At 44.2% G+C, this 26,874-nt stretch overlaps 2 protein-coding genes across 4 annotated transcripts in view; both read right to left on the bottom strand.

Moving 5' to 3' along the window:
- LOC115151605 (rab GTPase-activating protein 1-like) overlaps positions 1-26,874 on the bottom strand; it is a 146,543-nt gene that overhangs the window by 71,972 nt on the left and 47,697 nt on the right. Inside the window, exons 12-14 of one of the 3 annotated variants that reach the window (XM_029695676.1) lie at positions 26,658-26,751; positions 26,157-26,307; positions 6,602-6,667 (exon numbers count right to left, since the gene is read on the bottom strand). In XM_029695676.1, coding sequence (XP_029551536.1) covers positions 6,602-6,667; positions 26,157-26,307; positions 26,658-26,751 — 311 coding nt within the window. The remainder of the gene's footprint in view (positions 1-6,601; positions 6,668-26,156; positions 26,308-26,657; positions 26,752-26,874) is intronic. The other 2 variants (XM_029695675.1, XM_029695677.1) reach the window with 2 other exon arrangements.
- On the bottom strand, positions 15,134-20,092 carry LOC115151606 (G-protein coupled receptor 52-like). The gene has a single exon (XM_029695680.1). It carries the CDS (start codon positions 18,249-18,251, stop codon positions 17,133-17,135), a length of 1,119 nt encoding a protein of 372 aa, XP_029551540.1. The 5' UTR covers positions 18,252-20,092; the 3' UTR covers positions 15,134-17,132.

Genomic DNA, 26,874 nt, shown 5'->3' with positions numbered 1-26,874 from the left:
GTGCACACTTTTGTAAAATAAGAGATTGCTTCTTCTATGCAAATTTCTTTGATCAGTAAAATAAAATGTAATCCTAGCAGTTGCCAATAAAATAAGTCCTAAATGGATTGTCATCTGTATACATGGCTGTCTTCAAAAATGATATGTCATTTTCTTTTAAACAGAGCAGTAGCTAAGTTTATCTGTCTGGATCAAGTGCCATTCTGCCACTAAACTAATACACTTTTTTTTTGTGGTATCATTTTGGTATCAAGTATCATGATGGTATCGAAGTCAAAATGATGATATCGTCTCAACATTACCTCCAGTACAGACACACACAGTGAAGGTTTCAAAGCACGTTCGACAAGGAAGTCCGAGGGAGACCCTGCTGTGCTGAAGTAGTTTTTATTATTACAGCACTAACACATGAAAAATCATAAAATCAGACAGACATGGGCAATATTATTTTCAAAAGCACACAATTATTTACCTACAGTAAGAAAAGCCATAATAGCAGTTAATAAACTAAGAAAATATTTTCCAAAAAAATCACTAGATGCAATTATTTGAAGCGTCTGAAAAAAACATGAATATTCATATCCGTGTCAATGTCAGTATCTTAGAAGAATCTAATAGGCCACGTTAAAATCCAACAGCAGCAAAGAGGACCTGAAGGAACGTGGTCTGGACTCTGTACAGGAGGGTCATTGTGTCAGAGACGCAGTAGAAGGAAAGGGGGATACCTAGTCAGTTGTACAACTGAATGCCTTCAACTGAAATGTGTCTTCCGCATTTTACCCAGTTAACTATGATTCAGAGATGTGTGGGGGTTGCCTTAATCGACATCCACGTCATCGGCACCCAGGGAACAGTGGGTTAACTGCCTTGCTCAGGGGCAGAACGACAGATTTTTACCTTGTCAGCTCTGGGATTTGATCAAGCGACCTTTCGAAGGAGCTCCTGCCTTGTGGTCCAAGTCAATGACTGTGACCATTCATTCCTATGTCAAGACTAAATAGCGCAATGAAGAAGTTGGTAAAGATGGCGACCAATCGGGAACTAACATGCGCAGTTTGAGCTTCTCCAGGAAGTCCAGCCAACTCAGTGCTACCCCCTCTCATTGAGTAACTCAAGTTGAAGGCTGACCGGGGTACTGCAGGCTGCCATTCGCATCTCAATTATCCCTTATAAACTTCTTCTGTGTGTGATTTAAAAATAATCGATTCAAGGACATACAGTGCCTTCGAAAAGTATTCAGACCCCTTGACCTTTTCTGCATTTTGTTACGTTACAGCCTTATTCTAAAAGTGCAGAAAAAAAGGTATAGAATCAATCCCCACACAATACCCCATAATGACAAAGAAAAAACAGTTTTAATAAATAAAAAACACACCTTATTTAATTAAGTATTTAGACCCTTCGCTATGAGACTCGAAATTGAGCTCAGGAGAATCCTGTTTCCATTGATCATCCTTGAGATGTTTCTACAACTTGAGTCCACCTGTCATGTGGTAAATTCAATTGATTGGACATGATCTGTCAACTGTGGGATCTGTCTATATAATGTCCCACAGTTGACAGTACATGTCAGAGCAAAAACCATGTTCACTCTGACAGAGCTCCAGAGTTCCTCTGTGGAGATTGGAGAACCTTACGGAAGGACAACCATGAATGGAGCACTCCACAATTCAAGCCTTTATTGTAGAGTGGCCAGACGGAAGCCACTCCTCAGTAAAAGGCACATGACAGCCTGCTTGGAATTTGCCAAAAGGCACCTAAAGAACTCTCAGACCATCAGAAACAACATTCTCTGGTCTGATGAAACCAAGATTGAACTCTTTGGCCTGAATGCCAAGCGTCATGTCTGGAGGAAGCCTGGCACCATCCCTACGGTGAAGCACGTTGGAGAGAGCATCATGCTGTGGGGATGTTCTTCAGCGGCAGGGATTGGGAGACTAGTCAGGATCGAGGCAAAGATGAACGGAGCAAAGTACAGAGAGATCTTTGATGAAAACCTGCTCCAGAGCGCTCAGGACCTCAGACTGGAGCAAATGTTCACCTCACAACAGGACAACGACCCTGCCAGAAGCCAGACTTGAACATTACTGGAGAGACCTGAAAATAGCTGTGCAGCGACGCTCCCCATCTAACCTGACAGAGCTTGAGAGGATCTGCAGAGAAGAATGGGAGAAACTCCCCAGATACAGGTGTGCCAAGCTTGAAGCGTCATAAGACTTGAGGCTGTAATCGTTGCCAAAGGTGCTTCAACAATGTACTGAGTAAAGGCTCTAAATACTTACGTAAATGTGGACCCGGGTCGGGTCTCAGATAGACCTCTAGTTTGTATCATTGTGGTAGAAAGAGCAACTAGAGTCAGAGCAGATTAAAGACCAGGATTGAGCATCATGTCCAAACAAACTCTTATCAAAGTCTTTCCTGCTGAGCCCTTCATAAGAGACTGCTACAGTATATAAGCCCTTCCCCACTCCACCTCCCAGTAGCAGGCTCCAGACACTCTGTGCACTGTACCTGTTAGTAGAAGGTACATCTGTATGGATGTTCAAGATAGGACTGGACGACATTCTAAATGGCCGTTTAACGCTCTCCACTCCATTGTAGCTTTCTTGGAGTTATATTTACTGTGTATTGCAAACAAACATCCTCCAAATAAATGCATCCATGAATGAATAACAACCCAGCTATTTCTGAGCGGCACAAATACCCATGTTAATTGCGCCCTATTTTTAAACTTCAAATAAACTCTCAAAAACCTCTTTCCTTGCAGAGTTGCCATAGCTACCCTAATTCAATGAAGTCTTGGGCTGCTGTAAGGAAGTGCTGGAGACCATGCTGAAACGTCGCTGGAGACAGAACGCTGAACCATCAATTCTCCATATTACACATATACAGTAGGTATGCACATGTACACACACAAATACAAAGTACACCCACGCACAGTAGGACACAAACACAGATGCAAGCATACCATTTTCAGGGGGAATCAATTGGCTATTTGTAAATATGGTATTGAACCTGAACTGACCCTGTATCTAGGTAGCTTACTTACTCTTATTTATATTTCTCATGTGTTTTTGTTCCACATTATTTTATAGTACTACTGATATTCATGTATGGAAACTGACCACAACCACATTCAATGATCAACACCTACTTCAAAAGGCAATCTGAAAGAATAATCTACAGCCCTGACCCAGCTCCAGGTGGAGTGGGCTTTGGTGACTAGACACACACACGGCAGCCTTTGGTATAATTGTAGAGATAAAGTGGAGATCATCCTCTGCTACCTCTCCTTTCTCTGTGACCTCCTTTCTCTGTGACCTCCTTTCTGTGCTGGGTGTCATTAGGTGTGAAATGAGTTCCTAAAATACAATTTTAAAAACGTGTGTATTCCAAATGGCACCTTATTCCCTATGTAGTGCATTTGACCAGGGACAATGGTCAAAACTAGTGCACTATATAGGGAATAAGGTGCCATTAGGGATGCACCCACAGGCTCCATTTAACCCGTCATGGCACAGCCCCAGTTGTGACCAAACCAAAGCATGCACTGACTGTCGTCTGCAAAGAAAAAGGGGTGTTCGTGCTCAAACAACGAGAGTAGAGATGCAGCCTTGAATTATACAATTAGAAACACATGCGAATTATGCACACGTAAGGTAGGATCGCATGAACACACACAATCACACGTATCTCCTTGTTTCAGATCACATGTGAGCACTAATATGCATAATGACAAAAGCATTATGCTTAAATGATGTGCTATGCTTAAACACCAAAGGACACAGACACAATTATACTGCAGTAAACAGAATGTGTAGATACTCATTGACTTGCCAAGCCTTATAGGATCTCTATACAAACACCAGGCAGTGAAACCTACAAGAGGAAGATATTGGCGCACACACACACACACACACACACCTACCAGCCAAGTCCAAAAGAGGAAGATACTGTAAGACAAACACACAATCTGCGCAGCCAGTGCCTGCAGTCATTATTATTGACGTAACACACACACACACGCTTGTGCATGTTCAGTTGCCCACACACAAACCCAGACAGACCATCCTATTATGTGCTCCAAGGCTGCAGTGAAAGTTCTCTCTTCACTAGAGACCAAAGTCTAGACAAACACGCTCTCGCTCTCCCCAGGGGAGGCGGTTACTGCACTCCTCCAAAGCGGCCACTTGTTGGCTGATTAAACGATGCTAAAACTCAGTCAACTCCTTAAGGAGGCGACCACTGAATTTTCACTCTTCCTCCATCCCCTCTCTCGCTCCTTTTCTCTCGCTCCCTTGGGCCTTCATAACCTGTTTGTTCAGCCTCCTAATGACATTAGTTGGTTATTCCATGGCTGGGGGCTATTTCTGGCCCTGGGACACATGATCCCCCTTGGCTGGGCTTTTCACAGGAAAACAATGGCCAGAGAGTCAGATGACGCAAGGCTGGCTGGCTTCTGCTAGGAGAGAGCAGTGTGGGGCTGCAAATAGGGGGAAAACACTGCAGATAGGAAACAGTCACACACTCTTTGCCCACGAAAATATGGAAACGTGGGTCGTGTTCAATGGGTCATATACATTGTTTCTAATTGTTGATTGATGTACCTGTACATACTCAAAATACTGGATGCTACACATACAGTCCAGAACACACGACCCAAACTACCACGATCCCGACCTAACTAATTCCAAAACATTCACGTGTTGATCATCCTCTCTTGGTATCCATGACAACGCAAAGAGAATTTTATCTGAACAAATCAGACAGGGGCTTTGATAGATGTGCTCTGTAGCCCTCATCAAAACGCCATTGCAATGAAACTAATGACATTAACATAACCAATTACACCATTTCTTGTCCTTTCAATTAAATAAAACAGCTACAAAAAAACTCCCAAGACAACAGTTAAGCTTCTGTATACTAATATACTGCTCAAAAAAATAAAGGGAACACTTAAACAACACAATGTAACTCCAAGTCAATCACACTTCTGTGAAATCAAACTGTCCACTTAGGAAGCAACACTGATTGACAATACATTTCACATGCTGTTGTGCAAATGGAATAGACAACAGGTGGAAATTATAGGCAATTAGCAAGACACCCCCAATAAAGGAGTGGTTCTGCAGGTGGTGACCACAGACCACTTCTCAGTTCCTATGCTTCCTGGCTGATGTTTTGGTCACTTTTGAATGCTGGCGGTGCTTTCACTCTAGTGGTAGCATGAGACAGAGTCTACAACCCACGCAAGTGGCTCAGGTAGTGCAGCTCATCCAGGATGGCACATCAATGCGAGCTGTAGCAAGAAGGTTTGCTGTGTCTGTCAGCGTAGTGTCCAGAGCATGGAGGCGCTACCAGGAGACAGGCCAGTACATCAGGAGACGTGGAGGAGGCCGTAGGAGGGCAACAAACTAACAGCAGGACCGCTACCTCCGCCTTTGTGCAAGGAGGAGCACTGCCAGAGCCCTGCAAAATGACCTCCAGCAGGCCACAAATGTGCATGTGTCTGCTCAAACGGTCAGAAACAGACTCCATGAGGGTGGTATGAGGGCCCGACGTCCACAGGTGGGGGTTGTGCTTACAGCCCAACACCGTGCAGGCCGTTTGGCATTTGCCAGAGAACACCAAGATTGGCAAATTCGCCACTGGCGCCCTGTGCTCTTCACAGATGAAAGCAGGTTCACACTGAGCACATGTGACAGACGTGACAGAGTCTGGAGACGCCGTGGAGAACGTTCTGCTGCCTGCAACATCCTCCAGCATGACCGGTTTGGCGGTGGGTCAGTCATGGTGTGGGGTGGCATTTCTTTGGGGGGGCGCACAGCCCTCCATGTGCTCGCCAGAGGTAGCCTGACTGCCATTTGGTACCGAGATGAGATCCTCAGACCCCTGGTGAGACCATATGCTGGTGCGGTTGGCCCTGGGTTCCTCCTAATGCAAGACAATGCTAGACCTCATGTGGCTGGAGTGTGTCAGCAGTTCCTGCAAGAGGAAGGCATTGATGCTATGGACTGGCCCGCCCGTTCCCCAGACCTGAATCCAATTGAGCACATCTGGGACATCATGTCTCGCTCCATCCACCAACGCCACGTTGCACCACAGACTGTCCAGGAGTTGGCGGATGCTTTAGTCCAGGTCTGGGAGGAGATCCCTCAGGAGACCATCCGCCACCTCATCAGGAGCATGCCCAGGCGTTGTAGGGAGGTCATACAGGCACGTGGAGGCCACACACACTACTGAGCCTCATTGTGACTTGTTTTAAGGACATTACATCAAAGTTGGATTAGCCTGTAGTGTGGTTTTCCACTTCAATTTTGACTGTGACTCCAAATCCAGACCTCCATGGGTTGATAAATTGGATTTCCATTGATTATTTTTGTGTGATTTTGTTGTCAGCACATTCAACTATGTAAACAAAAAAGTATTTAATAAGATTATTTCATTCATTCAGATCTAGGATGTGTTATTTTAGTGTTCCCTTAATTTTTTTGAGCAGTGTATAATACAGTATTTTTCTCTTATCTCCACCATATTACATTTCTCAATCTTTTCCCTCCCTCCTTCCCTCAACATGCCACCCTCCCTTTTCTCCTCTCACCCCAGCAGAAGACGAGAACATCTGGAGCTCACCTTCCTCCTTTTCAGCTGGTCTAACAGTGGACACCTGAGAGAGGAGAGGTAGACCACAATGATAAACACTCCTTCACCTCAATCCCCCTGCTCCATTTCTAACCAGTGAACTCACTGTACCTTGTTGTTTTGTGTGGAGAGGGGGGAAAAAAAGAGGGGGAGATGAGACAATTCTGTAGAAAAAAGATGGCCGTGTACGCAACATCACACACACAAAACCCATCTCCGAATGATTCTGTATGTGTTAAAGCCATTTTGTAGTGAGTATTATATTATGGAGGTGTGGCAAAAGGATACAGCTCTAATGCTAACCTGGGACAGGACAGCCGTGTTTAAGCGTGTGTGTGTGTGTGGGTGTGTGCTCTTGTGAGAATACATTTAGAAAACAGCTCTTTTCAAGCCAATCTGGGAGACAAAACAGCTAGGGAAAACATCCCCCATTCGCTATGTAAATACCACCGCCGTGACACTGGCCTTACTGACGACGGCTGAGGGCTGCTAATCAACAACATAATACCGTGTGCTGGTCGTATTATCATGTGAAACACTGCCCTGAGGGCCGCGGGCTGCTCGTCTGTCTTGTGGTATTTATAGGTCGTTTACTCATTATTTAACATTTGTATTAAAAATCAAATAAAGTTTATTGGTCGCGTAAACAGATTTGCAGATGTTATCGCAGGTGTAGCAACATTGTGTTTCTATCTCCTACAGTGCAGTAATAGTACCTAGTAATACACAGAATACAAAAGTCAAAATTAAGAAATATCAGAACGAGCAATAGACGCCCTAAAGAGGGTGAGGGTGGACACAGTTTGTCTATCTGTGCGTTAGTCTGTCCAGGCTTAGTCCACCTGAGGTTTAGCAGTATGCTGGGTTGGAGTGAAGAACCAGAGGGAATGAAGGAGGGAGAGCGAAAACAAGAGCTTCTTCTCCTATGTCACAATCTATCAATCAATCACTCGATGACCACCACTATACCTCACAAGGCAGTACACATGACCATAGCAACAAAGAATGAAAAATATGGAAATACAACTACATTGTGTTTACAAACGCTGTGTAGCCAATCTCTCTCTCCATAATTTTGTCGCTCTCCTATGTTTAGTCTCTCTCCATCGCTTTTTTGCGCTGCCTTTCTCTATATTTCTAGACTAATGTTGTTTTCTCAGTTTCTCTTTTTCTGTGTGTCCATCTCTCTGAGGTTGGCCCCCTCCCTGCGGAGGTGTGCGGGGGGATGTGTGCGCAGACGGGGGGCTGACTGCTACAGTCAGGCAGGGCACAGGTGCCTGGCAGCTAGGGCTGATACTGAAGAAGGTTGGCATCCGCACCGATACACTGCCAGTGGGGCAGAGCTATATATAATACACACGCAAAATAATTACATATTCTCATCAGGCTAAAAATATCACTGTGTCCCTTATCACCAATAAGCCATTTCGAATCCCACCCATTCTGGAGAGATACGAACATTACAGCCATATCTGTAACATTGCTGTTCTTCCCTTATCAAGAGCATAGTGCCTAAATAATAACATTGGCCTAAATGGGTTTTCATAAGGGAGGTATCCACAGTAATACAGATGACATTGTGCTATAGGGGAGAGATTCTCAAAGTGTATATCTTTTTTTTCGTACTGTGAGCCTACATTGTAAAAGACAACACAGAAAAAGACATGATGCAATTGAGACCGAATTAACTATTTGCCAGAATCCCCCCAAAAATGTATAATGGAAAGTTCCCTATGCTTCAGCCACACATATGCATCCATGCCATTTTTGTGTTGTTTTCTACAAGCTATGTAGTACTCAGCAAAGAGGGCACTAGGAAAATTCCAACCCAGCAACCATAGATGAGAACACTAACCACAACTTTGTTTCAACATAATTTGTCAACGTATTGTGACTTGGAATTAGTGCGTAAAATACATTGGATTTGAAAAAAGTAATTAAGGTAAATTGATGTTTTGAGGGTGAAATTTCAACAGGATTACGTCATTATGGTAACCTACTTTCAACAGACAGAGCTTATATAAAATATGTTAAAATATAAAACAACTTCAGATCTTCAACGTTATATCCACTATCAGAAAAACAACAGGCTGGGCAGCACCTCCTACTGGAGAATGTATACTGTACCTATGGTCTCCCATCCAGGGGTTAACAAGCTCAGCCCTGCTTAGCGTTCAGATTTCTCACCCGACTATTGGGATTGTGCTATCATGAGACTGATTGCTGAGAGATCTCCACTTAAGAGGTTGTCTTGTACTTGTATACTGTTTTGCCAGTAATTCTGAAAATAACTCACAAGCCAAAAGTCGTCCCCGAAAATGACCGTCACACACAGCATGTGCCGATATGTGCACCACGTCATTGCTTTCCCTCTGCCGAGCCATTAGGCCCGCCCTGCAACCTCACTGGATGACACTGGTAGGCCTCTTGCTAGCTGTCACACAAATGCGAGGGGCTAAAACTCATTGGCTAGAACTCAAATTGCTAGAGGGCTGGCCAACGTGGGTGAAATGGCGTGAAAATGGCACGGCACAGCTTCAAGAAAACAGTCGCTATCAAAACTAGGGATTTCATGGCTAATTGAGGTAAGACCGTAATTCTGCTCAGACACATTGACCTGGTACCAGTACCCCATGTATATAGCCTCAGTATTGTTATTTTATTATGTTACTTTATTAGATTTTTTTAAACTTTAGTTTATTTAGTAAATATTTTCTTAACTCTATTTCTTGAACTGCATTGTGGGTTAAGGGCTTGTAAGTAAGCTAATAACATTTGATTTGATATAGAGACGTGAATAGGATAAGAGCGTCTGCTAAATGACTTAAATGTAAATGTAGAACATATCAATTATAAATGTATAGACAAACTGGAATTAAACCCAAACTAAGTCCCTGCCACAGATGAAACTATACAAGCAGTAGAAACGTTTCATTTAAAATGTTGATATTTGGTTGCGTTGTCAACCAAACACAATTCAAAATTTCTGTTGTAAGACAGCCTTAACTTCAGGCTATTCACCATCTTACAAACTAATGTAACAATATTTATTCAACCTTAAAATGAGTGAAACATCCATGGCTACATTGAGGTTAATGTAAATATAAATCACTTATGTAAACCTAGAAAGCGTGCATGTTGAAGATCGCAGGTCAGTGGAGATTTCACAAATGCTATATTAATCTGCCCAGATTTACTTTAAATGTAACTCCAATCCAGGTCATTTGGTTTTGCTATAAAAAATAAGCACAGTGATAAACAAATTATTTATTAGACAACTTAATGTGTTATCTGACATTGTATTCCCATTTTAACTTTGTTGTGCTGGTTTAAAAGTTCAGTGATGACAACTAAACCAAAAATCAAACATTGTTTTTTCATTGGAATTTGGTTGTGCTTTTAGATGGTTGAAAGCAGTGTGAACATATTGGGAATTCAATAAACTCCTGGCTGTCTTTTTGAGTGGTTGAATATAGGTTGTAATCTCATTGATCAACGTCTCTGTTTCATTCCATTTTCCCAGGAAATGTTCAAACCCTCTTCCATCTGTTGACAGTGAGACACAGTGATAACAGCGATATCACTTTGCATGGGATCCTTATTGAAATACTTCAGAAGTCTCCCATCCACAGCACTTTACCTCTGTAGTATACTGTATGTGGTGGTTGGCTTTCACGCCAACACTACATCCCTCATCTCTCTGATGTAACCCACACGGGCTTCCAGATGGTGCTAGCTGGCGAGGCGGGCATACGACCAGCCTAATAGCGGTGAGTGGGCAGCTATCAGCGCACGTTAGCGTCAACAGACCGCAGGCCAATCATCTGTCATCGCCAGTCGCGCTCAGGAGCGGCAGGGAGGGATACCACACACAGACAAGAGAATCCTCTGAGTTTGCCACTCCTTCAGAGATATCATAGGATTATCGTCTGTTGTTTGGCGTGGACGGAGACGATCAAGGTGAGGCAGGGATGGTTGCAATTGTGGATAGGAGCAATTTGAGAAAGATGTTGGAGAAAGATAATTTGAAAATCACAACTTTATTGAATAAATGTATTTATTGGTTTCTTTTCATTTTGATAAGGTTATTTATGTAAAAATCAACATTTACGGATTTTAAAGATGTCCCCAGAAATTCTGCTGGAAATGGGGTCCCCGCTGAAAAGGTTTAAAAACCACTAGTTTAGGATAGTACGATGGAGTTTCCACCAGACGACTTTTACTTCTGGAATCCTCTCAGATCTACACAAGTGCCATGCGGTAGAGGGATGAGTCCTCTTATTTTCAAGTGGGCGGGGTGGTGGATTTGACCCGGAAGTGGCGCCGACACAGACTTCACTTAATGTGAACCGCTAGATACTCCTGCTGCTCCTTCATCACACAAGACACTCCTGCAAAGTTATGGGGTCGAGCACTTGTTCGGTTAAACACACCAAGCCTTTCAAAAGGAGGCAGAGGTGCTCCATGTAAAAGGCATGGGGTTGGGTATAGTGGTGGTGTGTTTGGGGGGGAGGTTATGCAGAGTAGCCATTAAAGCTGTTTGGAAGGCATGGAAGAGGGTTGTGAATAGCTAATCTCCGCCTCTCAGAAGTGTCCAGGTGTTCATCCTTGCTGGTGCACCGAGTGTGCCACTCATCAGGAGCACCGGCGTCAGATCGGAGGGCGAGGCGCTCCTCCTTGGCAGCAGCGGTGCAGCTGCACTGATTAATATTAAAGGGAATTCATAACACAGTAGCATGGAGAGGATTGGGCCATAAATATTCAGCTCCTCTTGGTTTGGTCTTAATGCATATGGATAAAAGGCGTGAAGTATGAACAAATGTTGAATGCTATACGCTGGGAAAGTGAGGGATGAGGAAGGGCAACGAATGGTTTAAGGGAAACTCATTTGTGTTGACTAAACCTCAGCCGTGTAACACAGTAGTAAAGACTGAAAACATTGAGGGGCAGCATGTGTCGAAGAGACAACTGAGCAACATAAAGCATAGCAACAGGTTGGGCTAATCACATTGGCCTTCCAGAAAAATGGATGTTGATAACGTGACCTCCTAGTCTGTGGTTTAATGGCAGGAAGAAAAAGGGCTTAACAAAAGGTGTGCTCTGTGCACTAACAGAGGCCTAAAAATACCCTCTGGAATAATAACCAGCATGCAACTTCCACTCACAGCTCAACCCGGCAGGTCAGCACCTTGCTAACTTAACATTAGAACGTGTAAGTGTACAGGTTTCTCCCGAACGCTATGTGTGAAGGCTGTATCAGCGGCTAGGCAACAGCCACCTACTGAGCGTCGTTGAGTCCAGAGCCAGGGGAGAGTGAGTGCCACCGAGCACGGAAGGTGATCAAGTGGCAGAGCACCCCAGACGTCTTCCCCAGCCATTTTAGAGAAAGTCTTGTACAGCAGGGCTGTCAGAGAAAGGGAGAGGTCGGCAGGGCTGACTGCCATCGGTAACAAACATACTGATAGTCATCTGAGAGCACGTCAAAATGTCTGCCACAGCTCTCTGCATGCGCAACACCAGTCCGAGGGACTGATTTGAAAGAAGACAAAAAGATTAAAGTGTTACCCAGTTTAGCCGCAGAAAAATATTTCCCTAAACCGTCTGAATAGGTTCCACGCCCGGTTAATCAACACATCCTCCGGAAGCGGAATAGCGTGAGCCACTTGACTGAGATTTAACAGTTGAATGTATAAATTTCAACAGGCAAATTACTCCTGGCCCCAGCTTTCCTCAGTGAAATAAGACCCGGTGGGAGCAAGGCGATAATTAAGGTGCTGCCAAATAATGAGCGCCTCTCTATGGTCTGGGCGCTAGTGACACGGTGTACATTATCTACAATGTCAGGAAAGGGCAAAGTACCTGCATAGCCTCAGTCTGCATTGTCCATTAGAAAGGTACATTATGGTCAACCCCCTAAGGGTACGGTAGCGTATACAGGTGTACACATGGTACACTCCGCTTAACCTCTGCATGCATCACGACAAAAGAACCACAAAAGTAAAGAGTTTCAAATGAAGCTTCAATATCATGACTTTCACACAGCGCAACTAAACTTTCCTTTAACTACCAACTAAGGAGAAGAGAGAACATTTTAACTTTGATATGTGGTTGTCTTGCCTATCTACCTTAAAATGGACTGCACTGACTAAGTCTATCTGCATAAGTGCACCCACTAAATAGGTTACATGTAAACATGTAGAGAAGTGGTCGTTGTTCAGTCTATTCATGACCTCCCGAAGTCCAAAGACCTCTGTGACCAGACAAACATTTGACGTGCTGAAGGGAAAAAGGTCACATTATGTTTCCTCTAACTGCACATATCTTACTTCCCTTCAGAGGCTGCAGGCAGAGTAACCTTTGGAAATCCAGCCACAGACAGAGTGCATGTCTTGCTGTGTGTGTTGTGCAGTGCAGTAAAACGCAGGCTAATCCTCGGTGTAGTGATGAACTCTGTTCACCTTGGATTTGAATAGCTACAAACAACCCTACAGACCATATAGACACAGCTACGGCATTAGCATACTAAATGTCAGTTTACTATGTCAGTTAATGTCTCACTTAAAAGTTACTTACCTTATGTATATAATCCTAGAAACTAGCCAAGTGAAAAACCCTTTCAAATCATTGCCTGCTTTTTAATAATTTTCTTAAGTACAGTACAACTCAGCACCAGTAAAATGTTAGAGACATGAACAACTCAAGGCAGTGTTCAAAGGCAACATTACTAGATTTTTATTGGATTGGCAGCAACAGCAAAAACATAGCCGTTGACAAATATCGAAGAAATAAAAAAAATAGATGGTGTGTAATTTCTTGATTTGTCGTCTAATCCAAAACATGTCACGTCATATAAAGCAGCCTAGTTGGTATGCGTCGTCACTGGGCGAGATTTTGTCGTAAGATTGTTTTTGCGTTTTTTGTTGTTGTTGTTGCCTGAACACAAAAGACACTATACATACTCCTATTAAAACAAGTAGCATATCAATTCTGAATAAAAATAAATAAATAAATAAAAAAGACGTTGTATTAAATCACATCTGTAAGATACAACACCCTAACAAATGCACTTAAAGTCAGTTGTTTTTGAAAATTTTTGCATTTTCATCACTTCAGAAATAAATTGGAAACTAGTTTGGTCATTATAATAGACATGTGGAAAAGTGAGTATTTAGTGGCACATGGGTATAAAAGAAACCTGTGTTACTGAATCAGTGCACAGGTCATTCAACTACTGGCAGAGAAATGACATGTAAAAAAAGGATGGAAACTAAATGAAAGCTAAGCCACAAATGAACTAAGAAGAAACTAAATGAATTGGGTAACACTTACTGCAGTGTCAATATAAACTGTATAACGGCTAGGTAATTACACTACCTAGTAACCACAGACTGTTTTCTGAAAACAAAAAATGAGTCAAAGTGGTATATTCTCAATAAGTACAATAACTTGTTAGAATGAACCTACATTCCACTAGCGTTACTGTGGAAAGTGTAACCAATTAAAATATCATGAAACCACCAGTACAAGATTTACTGTAAAGCAAAATCCAGGGAGAAAGTAGCTTGTCAACAATATTGATTTACCATTTATAAAAGATGGCACATTGTTTGAGAAGTGAAAAAAAAATTTTTCTCCATGTGTGTGACTTGCTTCAGCGTGCAAACAGAACTATCTGTGGGTAATTCTAGAGAGAATCAGAGTCAACCAAAATACATCATCGGGGTGTTACTGCATTACATGACATGGTATGATGGTAGGTTTCTGAAGACAGAAATGGAAAATAAACATAATAATGAGACAGTGTGTGAGAGACCAGGTGAAAGCTATGATCCCTTATTGATGTCACCTGTTAAATCCACTTCAGTCAGTGTAGATGAACGGGAGGAGACAGGTTAAATTAGGATTTTTAAGCCTTGCGACAACAGCCATGGATTGGGTTGGTGTGCCATTGAGGGTGAAAGGTCAAGACAAAAGTTGAAGTGCCTTAGAACGGGGTATGGTAGAAGGTGCAAGGCGCACCGGTTTCAGTGTGTCAAGTACTGCAACGCTGCTGGGTTTTTCCACACTGAATATTTTCCTGTGTGTATCCAGAATGGTCAACTACCCAAAGGACATCCAGCCAACTTGACAACTGTGAGAAGCATTGGAGTCAACATTGGCCAGCATCCTTGTGGAATGCTTTTGACACCTTGTAGAGTCCATGCACCGATGAATTGAGGCTGTTCTGACGGCAAAAGGGGGACTCAATATTAGTAAGGCATCCCTTATGTTTTGTACACTCTGTACGCTCACACACAAAACACACACGCGCATATTGACGCCAAAACACACACTTTCACATACACTGCTGCTACTCGGTTTATTATATATCCTGATTGCCTAGTCACCTTTCACCCTACCGACATGTACATATAACCTCACCTACCTCATTCCCCTGCACAATGACTCGGTACCAATACTCCTTATATATGGCCTCGTTATTGTTATTTCCTTTTTGCTCTTTTTTTCACTTCTTAACTCTACATTGTTGGGACAGGGCTTGTAAGTATTTCACAGTAAAGCCTATACCTGTTGTATTTGGTGCATGTGACAAATAAAAGTTAATTTGAAAAGGTGTTGAAACAAGATGGTACCATTGTATGGTACTACTGCAAATACAAGCTTGATGGATTTTGGGTCAAGTCAAAAGGAAGATCACGTTCCAAAATGCAATGTCACGCAGCCAGTGTAAAAAAATAAATAAAGTAAGTGCAGTGTATCCTTGTAACCATACAGAAGAACAGAATGTATATCTTTGTGATCTATTTTCCCCCCCAAAAATGGATAGATATCTATCGGCACATATACAGAACCATCTGTAAAGCAAAAAGAGGAATGAATACACAGGTTAAGCAGCATAATGTTGAACATAAACAGTCACAATATAGAGAGTTTAAGTTGGCTGTGCTGCTTGTTTTTCCACACAGGTCTAACTACACATGGCCTACACCATAAGAATCTCATCTCACAATAGTCTTGAGTATTACTGAAAATGTGCCCCTGTATGGATAGTTCAACATTATCTGTTAAAAAAAACAGCAGAATTCTGGGAATGTACGAGAAAAGCTTGGAATGACTACACCTGTGCTGTATCAAACAGTAAAATACACAACCAGACCAGTCGTCAAAATGCATTTACTGCACCTAAAAAGGAACAGTCTCTGCACTTAGCATTGAAAAGGTAAGGGGACAGAGTCATACATATGAAGCTGATGCTGAAGTAGAGTGGAGACGATCTCTCTGAACTCTGATGAGCAGCCAAAGATAAAGAGTGTAGTATTCACTCGTGGACATGACCAATCACTCTCATCTAAACAGCTACTGGATCTGAGGGATTGACAAAGAATTATTTTTTTTTACTAAAAAGTTCCACGACGAAATATATAAATATCTAATCAAACTAAACCAGCTGGGTGTTTTTTTTGTAGTTTGCTTAACTCATCAAAATTGACTCCCACGTCTCTCTGTTTAGGGCTGACCGAAAGTCTTTTAACACACGTTGAACAACGTTGAGTTTGCTAACAAACCTTCTGCAAACTCTAGAAAACTTTGTCATAACAGGTCAAGGCAACTAACTATCTGTTGTTATGTACATCAGTGTGGTCAAGGAGCATGTATGTACAGTAAGCGAATAGTCAGCCATTTGCACGCACATGTGAACTCCTAAAGGGAGTGTATGCAAATGAGGATTACGTGTTGATGTCTGTACTAATTCAGCCTTCGTGTGCCTACTAAGAACACAGAACTATAGTAGCAGTCCAATATTGGCATTGAAATTCAATACATTTTAGTCCACAAAACTGTGAAACCAGAGACAGTAAAATCATGAGGTCACCATCAATGTTTGAGGAAAGTGTTTTGTCCTAACTTTGTCCTTTACTTAACCTGACTGACGAGAAACCAAAAAATGTAAACGTCAAAGCCTGAGGTAACCATGGTAACCATGGTGGAACGATGTTGTACATAAGGCTGTACATACAGTACATGTACAGCATATGGATTACTGATATTGGAGTTAATTTGATTCGTTCTGACATGTTTTTTTTGGTTTTGTTTGTCCTTGTTTGATATTTTACTGCACTGTTAGGAGCTAGTAACATGCATTTCACTGCACCTGCTATAACACCTGCTAAACTGTGTAAGCGACCAATAAACTTTGATTTACCAGCTAAACCCCACTTCGCAGGTCTAAAGTCAAAATGTAGTGCCAATCTCTCATCCACTTATTTGTTCAGAAACTAAACCTTTACAAAAATCTAGCTTCTCTCAGCAATTTTGCCCATAAATCATGACTTGGCATGACTACAGCAAAGTCATTGGTATTCTTCAAACAAACCGTCAGAGCCTAAATTATTTTTCTTTGGGACAGCCCTGTCAATTCAATGGTCAGCAGCTTTGTAAAGACGTAACCTTTGAATTGTGTGGCTTCTTTAACAATAGCCTGCAACTCCTCAGATGGAGCAGGACTTTGGCCTCTTCCTGGGTTTGGGTTCTCCAAAGTCCCTGTCGTCGGCTGCACAGTGGCTGAAGGAGCAGAGTGTCTGCGAGAGGCGGCGCATGCCCAGGCGGAATACACTGTTGGACAGGCTATAGATGACGCAGTTGCAGAAGCTGTTGCTGATGGCCAGCCAGGTGGTTACAAAGGACAGGGCGGGGCTGTCCAGCACGTGGGAGCTCTCCAAAAGGAAATAGATGATGTAGGGCAGCCAGAGTATGTAGAAGACGCTGGTGATGCGGAAGAGCACCATGGCGTAGCGCCGGTCAGGCCCGTGACCCGTGTGGTGCCCCCCGCCGCTGCCACTGCCACCACCCTCCTGGGCCTCCATCTCCTGGCTGGGGAAGCGTGCCCGCCTCTCACTGATCTCCCGGTTGTGCTGCTGGCAGATGCGGAAAATGTGAAAGTAGGTGAAGCAGACCACCAGGGCAGCGGGCGCGTACAGCAGACACACCACAAAGCCTGTGAAAAGCGCCGAGGTGGGCCAGGAGTGGGCGCACCACTCAAAGATGTCTCCGTGGTAGCCCGGCTTGCCCCAGCCAAAGAAGGAGGGCAGGAACATTAGGCAGGAGTAGACCCATATGAGGGCGATGCAGCCACGTAGCCGGCACGGCGTCACCAGCTGGTTGTAGGACAGGGGTTTGGTGATGGCCAGGTAGCGGTCCACGCTGATGCAGGCCAAGCAGGCCATGGAGACACTCTTGAGTACCGAGATGACGTAGCTGAAGACCTGGCAGGTGATGGGCTCCTGGACACCGGCCGGGTAGTGCAGCAGGGACAAGGTGGGCACCAGGCAGCTGAGGCCTACCAGCAGGTCAGCATAGGCCATGGTCTGGATGAAATAGCTGGTAGTGTAGTGGTGCAGCAGGGGGGCGCAGTGGAACACGAAGATCACCGTCAGGTTTCCAGCGATGATGAGCACTGTCAGTAGCACGATGACGGCAGTCTCCAAGACGCAGGCCTCCAGGCCCTCATTCTGGCCCCAGCCCAGGGGGCAGGAGTGGTTGGGGTCCGGGCCCACAAGGCTGCTGTTGGCAGTGGGCACCAGGTCTGTTGTCAGCGCTGACTGATTCATTGTTGTGGGCGCGGTCCTGGTGGGTCAGGTTTGTGCTGTGCCACCTGCGATGCAGATGGTCTGTAACTGGAGACCGGTCCGCCCCTGCTGTCTGTCTGTAGCCTCCCACAGCAAACAGAGCTCTAGCCTCTCTCTCTCTTTCACCTCTGCTCTCACATAGTTGGGTCTCAATCAAATGAACACTGACTGACGAAAATCAATACAGCCCACAGGAAAACAAGAGTACCAGCTTAGCTCTCTTTTTCCGATCAGTCATGCTTAGAGCCAGTGGGGTTATTGTTGAAGAAAAAAATATATATATTGCCTCCACAAACAGAAAAAGGTCGGCCGATGTTACTCCAAGCATCTATCCCGGCGGCAGGGATCCCCACTGCGGTCCCTGGCCACATCTCCTGCCTCTGGGCGGCTAGGGGATGAGGGCAGGTGTTGTCCTCACAAGGGCACAAAGCACAGGAGGTGCAGGGTAGTTGACATGTGGGGAAGAAGCATGCAGGCAGACACGGTGCAGATCCTACTGCTGATTAAATAAGACAAGGAGCATGTGACTCCTATCTTGAGACTATCGATAAGAGAAAATAGTGGTAAAACATTTACTGTTACCACAAGAATGCCATTTTGGCTTTCAAATAGCTTGTTCAGCGTCAGAAAAAGAGCAGATGGGAAAATCCAGAAGTCATAGGAGTATTTACATCCACATTAGCCATTGTGTTTGGTTTTTACCTCCAATAAAGTCCCTTCTAAAGTCTGGCTTGCAGCAGTTCATTTTCAGTCTTGTTGTATGCATCCTCTTATTTTGGAGTAGCGAGTTTTGACCCCATGTATGCTCAGCTATTGTCCGAATCAAAACACAGACACGCTAGAAAAACACTGGGCTCTCGGCGGGTGTTAATGTCACGGCTCTCGTTCCACAGAGCACTGGGGGAATTATGTTTACAATGCTCTCCAGTCAGAGAGAAACTAAACGAGGCGCAGCAAAATCCGTATTCTGTTGTGTGTGCGTGAGCGCCCACGCACGCTGGAGCCACAAATCAAGCTTTGATCTCTGAAATCCCAATCCACACACTTTTCTGAAACTTTTGTCCTCAAGGTTGTGAGAGGCAAAAGCTGGTTGTAAAGAAGATTGAGGCAAAGAATTTTGGAGTTGCCAAGAGTCTTCCACACAATCCCAATCAATGGGTACTAGAGCCGGTAAAGGCAATCTGAGTGTCTCAGCTCCTCTGACTGTGTCGCCTTAGAAATCCTTTTCAGGACGCACTCTGCGATGGGTGTGGGATCTGCATTCCACTTCTTTATCCCTTCAACTTGTTTTTGGTTCTGTTTTGCCAGTGACATTCCCCAAATAGCTACGGGTGAAAGCACTTTACATCAGCCTCCCCTCGTTTCCACTATTGATAATACTACTCCATTCAATACATGTCCATTCAAATGAGCTTTTTGTTTAGGGGAGGTATGGCTTTCTGGCCTTTCGACTCTTTCTTCCACCCAATACGTCTGCACCTCGTAGCAAAACCCCAGGCACAAAAAAAAAGAGAAACCACTCCACCAGTACAGAGACAGTCCCAGTTTCAGTGCTGTCCTCTGTCTCTCTCTCCTCTCATTTCCCCAGTCAAACTGAGCTATCGACAAATAAATAACTGAACAGACAAAAATACAATTTCCTGGAGTGAAGTACAGAAGACAAAGCTAACGCTACTGAAAATAAATAGGAACCTTTTGAAGAGCGGTGAGGAGAGGAGCTGTCCATCACCGCTGGCGCAGTGGGAAGGAGATACTGTGACTGGCTTACAGTTCCCTTTCCCTTCGCTCTCGCTCTCCCTCTCCCTGTCTTCCGCACACTCCCTCTACCCTGTACACACACACTCTCTGGCACTCACTCACTCCCTCCCTCCCTGGCTTTCTCGTTCTCTCTGAACCATGCTCTGCCCCTCCCTCTCATACACCCGCTCACCCTCTACCCCCTCCTTCTCATACAGTGTCTCTCTCTCTACCCACTCCCATTTAGGCTCCACCTGAGGTCCTCTCTCAACCCAGCCACAATACTCAGTCTCTCTCTCACCATCTCTTTTTTCAGAGAGCTAAATTTGGACATGTTCCCTATTACGAAATGACTAAGCTAATCTCTGTCCATTTTCTATTAACTAACCCCCTCCTCCCCATTTTGCTTCCCCTCTCCCCTTCTCTAGCCCCCTGTCCATTGCTCTGACCAATGACCATGCCCAGCCATGCCTGCCCCTTAGTTACAGTTGCCAGGCATTTCAGTTAGTTGGGATCATCCTTCACCGGCAGACAACAAAGTGTAACAAGCTGCGGCAAATTGGGGAGGCAGGAGGGCGGTTTCAGAGGTAAACCGTCTGTATACCATTACCGAGTTCAGGCTCAACTAACATCTACAATACTAAAACACTAGGACAAACAACAAAGCTATGCTGTAAGCTCTAGATAACTGAACTCTTAAGTTCCCAACTAGAGAAGGGGCTGTAAAAACAATGGTCGTGATCTCCTCCTCCCCCTTTTGATCCCAGCCACTTTGGCTCTGTGTTGGGACAAGCAGACAACCGCTGTCCGGGCTCTTTGTCACTGCTGGCGTACAGTAGCTCACACTAACACTGGTTAACACTCAGAGAGACGGAGGTACTCAGAGTGGGGAGATCAGCGTCGAGCTGCTCAATAAGAGTACAATAATCTAAGCATAAACGAAGAAGAAAAAAACCTGCGACGGCACACGAGAGAAAAAGCCAAGGTCGACCTAGTGCTGACGCTTCACAACATGCGTTATGAGAAAGGGAGATTTGAATGATTAATTACCATACGGTAGAGCCAGAGAACAAAATCAGGTTGCATAGAATTTAAGGTTAAATGTCAAGAGCGTTATACAGTTAAACCCAGGGTACTAAGGCCATTCAACAAATAAAAAGTGTTGTGAAAATATACAAAAGTACAATAACTTAGGTAACTGAAATAAATTATACTTTATCCACTACAAAGAAAAATGTAATACTATAAGCATTGTAGCTATATAGATTCATCATCATCATCTCCTCTAGGGAGAAGTGTGGTATACAACCCATTTCTCCATCAAGCTCCTAGCCTATATTATGTGAGGGAAAGCTCACTGGATTCCCAGTATTGCCCTTGGCTCTTGGTTGGGCCTCAGCCTGTCCCGAGGACGGGCAGACCTTGTGTGATGAGGCCTTGAAACATCCCAGTTGAACAACATTTCTCAGACGAGAAACAACATCTGTTTTCAGGTTAGTGATTATTCATGAGGTGAAGACAAAGCATGGCGTGCACTGTTAACGGAGGCGGCTGGACGGGGCTGCGTGAACGGAGGCGGCTGGACGGGGCTGCGTGAACGGAGGCGGCTGGACGGGGCTGCGTGAACGGAGGCGGCTGGACGGGGCTGCGTGAACGGAGGCGGCTGGACGGGGCTGCGTGAACGGAGGCGGCTGGACGGGGCTGCGTGAACGGAGGCGGCTGGACGGGGCTGCGTGAACGGAGGCGGCTGGACGGGGCTGCGTGAACGGAGGCGGCTGGACGGGGCTGCGTGAACGGAGGCGGCTGGACGGGGCTGCGTGAACGGAGGCGGCTGGACGGGGCTGCGTGAACGGAGGCGACTGGGTTTGGAGGGTGGGCTGTGCACCAGCAGTGCAGCTGGGCTGGAGACACTGAGGGGGATATTGTGAGTGACAGACACCCACTGAGCTCAAGGGCACTTCTCATGCAGAAAGGGATGGCAGCTTGGAAACTGAATAGAGGGAGGCTAGGACTAGAACAATGACAGAGAAGACAAGGCCAAAACCCAGATGAATTCCATAAATCAATGATGGAATTTAAAGAAGGAATGAAAAGAGATAAACATAACCATATCACCTGCACAGGCTGAAGGAGTCTAATGCAAGAGACATGCAGCAACTCAGGATTGCCTCTAAATGGATATCGCCAAAATTCCATCTTAATGAAATTATCTTAACACTAATCTAGCAAGTAGTCTACTGACCAGGAAAGTAGCTAACTCAAGACCTGTTTATTTACATAGCCTTTTAGGAGGAGCATTTTTCAGGGCAACCAATGGGAGTTTAGCTGTTAACCTCCAAACCAAGTTGTGGCAATGTCCATCAAAGCCAAGCCGGGTATCCGGGAGCATCACATTAGAAGGGTTTAAATCAGACATATAGACAACAGAATATGGGCACGGAAGAGCATCACAAGTAGAACGAACTCAATAAATCCAAGCATGTTTCCATGGCAGCTCATCCCAGTGTACAGCATTGTCTGTGGGTTAGAACGCGTGGGTGTCTGATTACTTCTAGCCCCACTCTCCACACTGCTGGTGCTACCTTTGATTGCAGACTCTGACTAAATGCCACTGCAAAGCTAGCTGGAGTGTGGGCCAAATATGACGGTACATAAAAATGTATCTGAAGCACCTTGAGAAAAAGGAAAAAGATCCCTCAAAGATTTAATGGCATGCTTCATCCATGAATATAGGCTCTTTAAAAAAAAATTATAGCACAGTTTAGTGCATCACTGCAACTGTGAAAAGACTAATCTAAATTGTTTTATTTTTCTCATAGTATACTTGAGATATAAATTAGTAATCAAATGATTTAAATATTGATAATGATGTCAATTGAAGTTGTCAATCGTGAAATCCCTGAGAATCACAGAAAGGAAAAATCTATCTTCATTCAGGCAAAACAATATTTATTTCCACAGACGGTGACTTCCAATCTCAGAGACAGACCAACACCACAGCGTTTGAGACCTCCAATCTGAACCACCATCCAACTTTTCTCATTGGTTTTGATTGATCCGGACAGATGAACTAACGTGAAATGGCTCTTCTGAGGAGTAAACTCCAAATAGCTTTCAATCAGTTTTAAGCCATGGTTCAACAGCAGCACACCTTTGGCAGATCACACAGGGACAGTAAAAGGTTGTGAAAATGTTAGTTTCACGCTTACTCTCAGCAAAGCGCTACACAGACTGGGAAACAAGTTATTTGCAATTTAGCACTACATTAAGGAAAGGAAAGGAAAGGAAAGGAAAGGAAAGGAAAGGAAAGGAAAGGAAAGGAAAGGAAAGGAAAGGAAAGGAAAGGAAAGGAAAGGGCGACAGACAGACAGACAGACAGACAGACAGACAGACAGACAGACAGACAGACAGACAGACAGACAGACAGACAGACAGACAGACAGACAGACAGACAGACAGACAGACAGACAGACAGACAGACAGACAGACAGACAGACAGACAGACAGACAGACAGACAGTGTGTATGTGTGTGTTAAAATCCAGGAGTTACCAAGGAAACGCAAAACAAACAAAAAAATGTTCCTGAGCTGAGAAAACACTTGTTTGAAATTACATTGATCCAAGGTCAGAATACTTCAGTCAAAAAGTGCATTTTTGCAGCGCAAAAGACATGATTTGTTTGTCTTTGTACCCAAGACACCTGAGTACCAGCTTCGATTAAGTCATGCCTTAAACTGTTATACTGTCCTACCAGAAACATTCACTGAGAGCCCCCCTATAAAAATACTCCACGTATCACATACACAAAACGAGAGAACAGCCCTATTCTCCTCTCTGCATTACCACCCAGCCTTCTGTCCAGGTGCCACATGCAATTATTCAAATACGTGTCACCGTCAGAAAGTGGAGTGAAATGTGCCCTGGTTTACAACATCAATACCCCCATAACCAGCCACAACTCACTCACTTAGGCTTCAATCTGCATTAGAATCATCATCATCATCATCGAGTGGAGACAGGCCAATTCATAATGTGGGTATCATCGAGCCCTCGGCACCACGTCCCCCTTCCCTCCCCCCAACACCACCCCCTGGGCTTTTATCTGGCTATTAATAGCACCGGCCAATCCCTCTATCAACATCATTACATCCAATAAGGAAGGGAGCCAACTCAAAGAATTACAATGAATGAGTGAGCGCTCACCAGGCGATTCTCTGTGTCACATAACCTGCCTTACGTAAACTAGTGTAATGGTATATTTAGCAGCTCATATTTTCATCCTCTGTGGGAGGCAAGGCGGCTGGGGTAGATGGAGAGAGAGACAGAGACAGAACTGTGGCTCTGGGTTAAAGGCGTGTTGCAAGGGCACATTTACACCCCCAGGCGAAAGACAACAGCCCAGTATAAATACAGTAGATGTGAAAAGAGGAGCCTGTTCTCTTTCATTCAGTCATTTCGCCTGAATCGCCTCCTTGGCTTTTATATTTTATCTATTTTCTGTGTCACATGCGCAAGCAGTAACCTTTTGTTTATGGCTCCATTTTCTCTCTCTCCTGCTCTCTCTCTCCCTCTTCCAATCCCTCCATTTCAGGCAATTGATTACTGCGTTGTATTTCAAGCACTTTCTCCTCCTGGGGGGAATGAGTATTGTATTACACATAAAAGTGAGGACCTGTCGCCTAGTCAACCTCTTCACATGTCCTCATGAAAAAAACATCAATACATTAGTCACTTGGAATTAGCTAGGAGGTATTACATTCATGGCTGCTCCACCAAAATGTATTATTCGCCATGATCTACCAGCGAGACCAGTCGAGATGGAATTCGTTTGGACTGTGGGTGAGCCTAGGTCGAGGGCCAGCTATGGCCTGTCAGGGGCCAGACAATAGAGGATGTTATACATTAGCTGTGGGGTTTTAGTGCCAGGGGACATGGCTTTGACAGGACTAGCCTCTGTCTGACACATGGTCTCCACAATGAGTGATGGACCAGTGACCTGTGCAGTAAAGAATGTCACACTGACTGGGCTACTGCCGAGTGCAACACCTACTGCACACTGAAGTCAGGATGCCAGAAATACACTTGTTGCAGAAATATACTTAACTGTAGTTACATGACTTCTGTTCGACTATATAGCTACATTTTATGCTTGTGCACAGAGAGAATGAAAATTAAATATTAAGCTAAAGTTAAAAATAAAGAAATTCTAGTGTGGAGTTCTTTATTTGATTTTGACCATTTTCTAAGTGTAGATGTGATGCTCTATATGGTGTTGTCAGACACCCTTCCCCACCCCATTGTCACACAAAATCTAAAACATATTTTTGGAGAGCTTTCACCACAAGGACTGTGTTAAATTGTGACAAGAGTTAACAATAGTGCTTTTTACTGTGGAAAGATTCCTGCAATCACCCATTCTTGGCATGAGAACCAACATACCTCCAATAGAAACATAAGAGAATAGGCTTCAACACCAACCCTGCTCTCTGTGGGATCAGACTGCACACTGTCAAGTTGAACTGAAATTATCTGACAAATTCAAGTTGAACTGAAATGATCTTGATGAAGAGATACTGCTGCTGTTTTTTAATACTGTTTTTATGTCAATCATGTTATTGTAAAGCCAATGACATTTCCAAATTGTCTGGACAATTACGTTTTGCAATTCTAAAACAGCAAACTCTTTATGGAGCTAATTTAATGGCCAGTTGTGACAGTCCTTGAGTCACTCCAGAGGAACAACTGCAAGGTGACAACTACTGGGTACGTGCATTTAGACACTGTCACATGACACCAAGTTGATGAGTGTTAAAGTTGTTTTTTGTTACACCAAAGTCTTCAGGGATCGTCACAATCAAATTACAATTTGCATGACGGTTATACAGCACACATATTTGACTGGCTCTCGTATTCAGAAAAGGTACATTTCTGCAAAATTTCAATTTTTCATCACCCTCACAAAATGCAGCCATTTTGGAGGGATATTTCACAAACTCTACACTTAAGACAACAGAGCTTGACTGAGCGAGGTGCGACTGAGCGAGGTGCGACTAAGCAAGGTGCGCATGTCCTCTTTACCTTGGTGGTCTGTGTGTGTGTGTCACAAGTGTGTGTGTGTGTGTGTGTGTGTCAATTTCCCTCCTCCTTACCTTGGTGATGAGGATGCGGTATTTCTCCAGCAGGGCCTGGTCACTCTGGCAGCCTGAGAGGAGCTGCCAGACCTCAGCTCTGAGGGCCTCGGGGACCCCAGGCTTCACCAGCGCAGTCAGGCCCTTAGGCCGCACAGACAAGTTCCCATGCCTGACACACAACACACAGGAGAGAGATAAGAAATGACTCTACATACAACAGCAAAACTCCTCAGGCTAAGGCCATCTACAGTACAGGCATGGGCAGGGATATTCATTATTAATGTTACTCTCCTGGAGCTGATGTTTATTAGGGTTAGAATGGAGGATGTTTATTACAATAACGTCATTATTGTGACCATATGAAAGTAATGCTAACAATTTCATTATTCTCCTCCTGTAGTGGAGGAACAATGGGGTACTTCAGACGAATACATTGAATCTGTTTCCTTATTCAATGAATGAAGCTGTTATTTACTGAACGGTGGTTATCATGACCGCCACACTATCGGTGAGTCTTACCATCTGTTGAGGATTGCACCCCAGGACTCTAAGATCTTCTCAGGGCAGTCCTTGGACACATCACCGGTCCCACTGGAGATCTCACAGTCGCTATCTGCAGGAGACAAGAAAAGGCCCAATGGGAGGAGGTGAGATAAGACTAAGATTTCAGCCTACTAAGGGATCCCAGTGTGAATTGCATATGGATCACTGGGAACAAGCATGTATTGCATTATGA

This window comes from Salmo trutta, chromosome 17, assembly GCF_901001165.1.
Source record: "Salmo trutta chromosome 17, fSalTru1.1, whole genome shotgun sequence".
Lineage (NCBI taxonomy): Eukaryota > Metazoa > Chordata > Actinopteri > Salmoniformes > Salmonidae > Salmo > Salmo trutta.
Note: the sequence above shows the minus strand (reverse complement) of the source record. Positions and strands in the feature narration are given on the sequence as shown.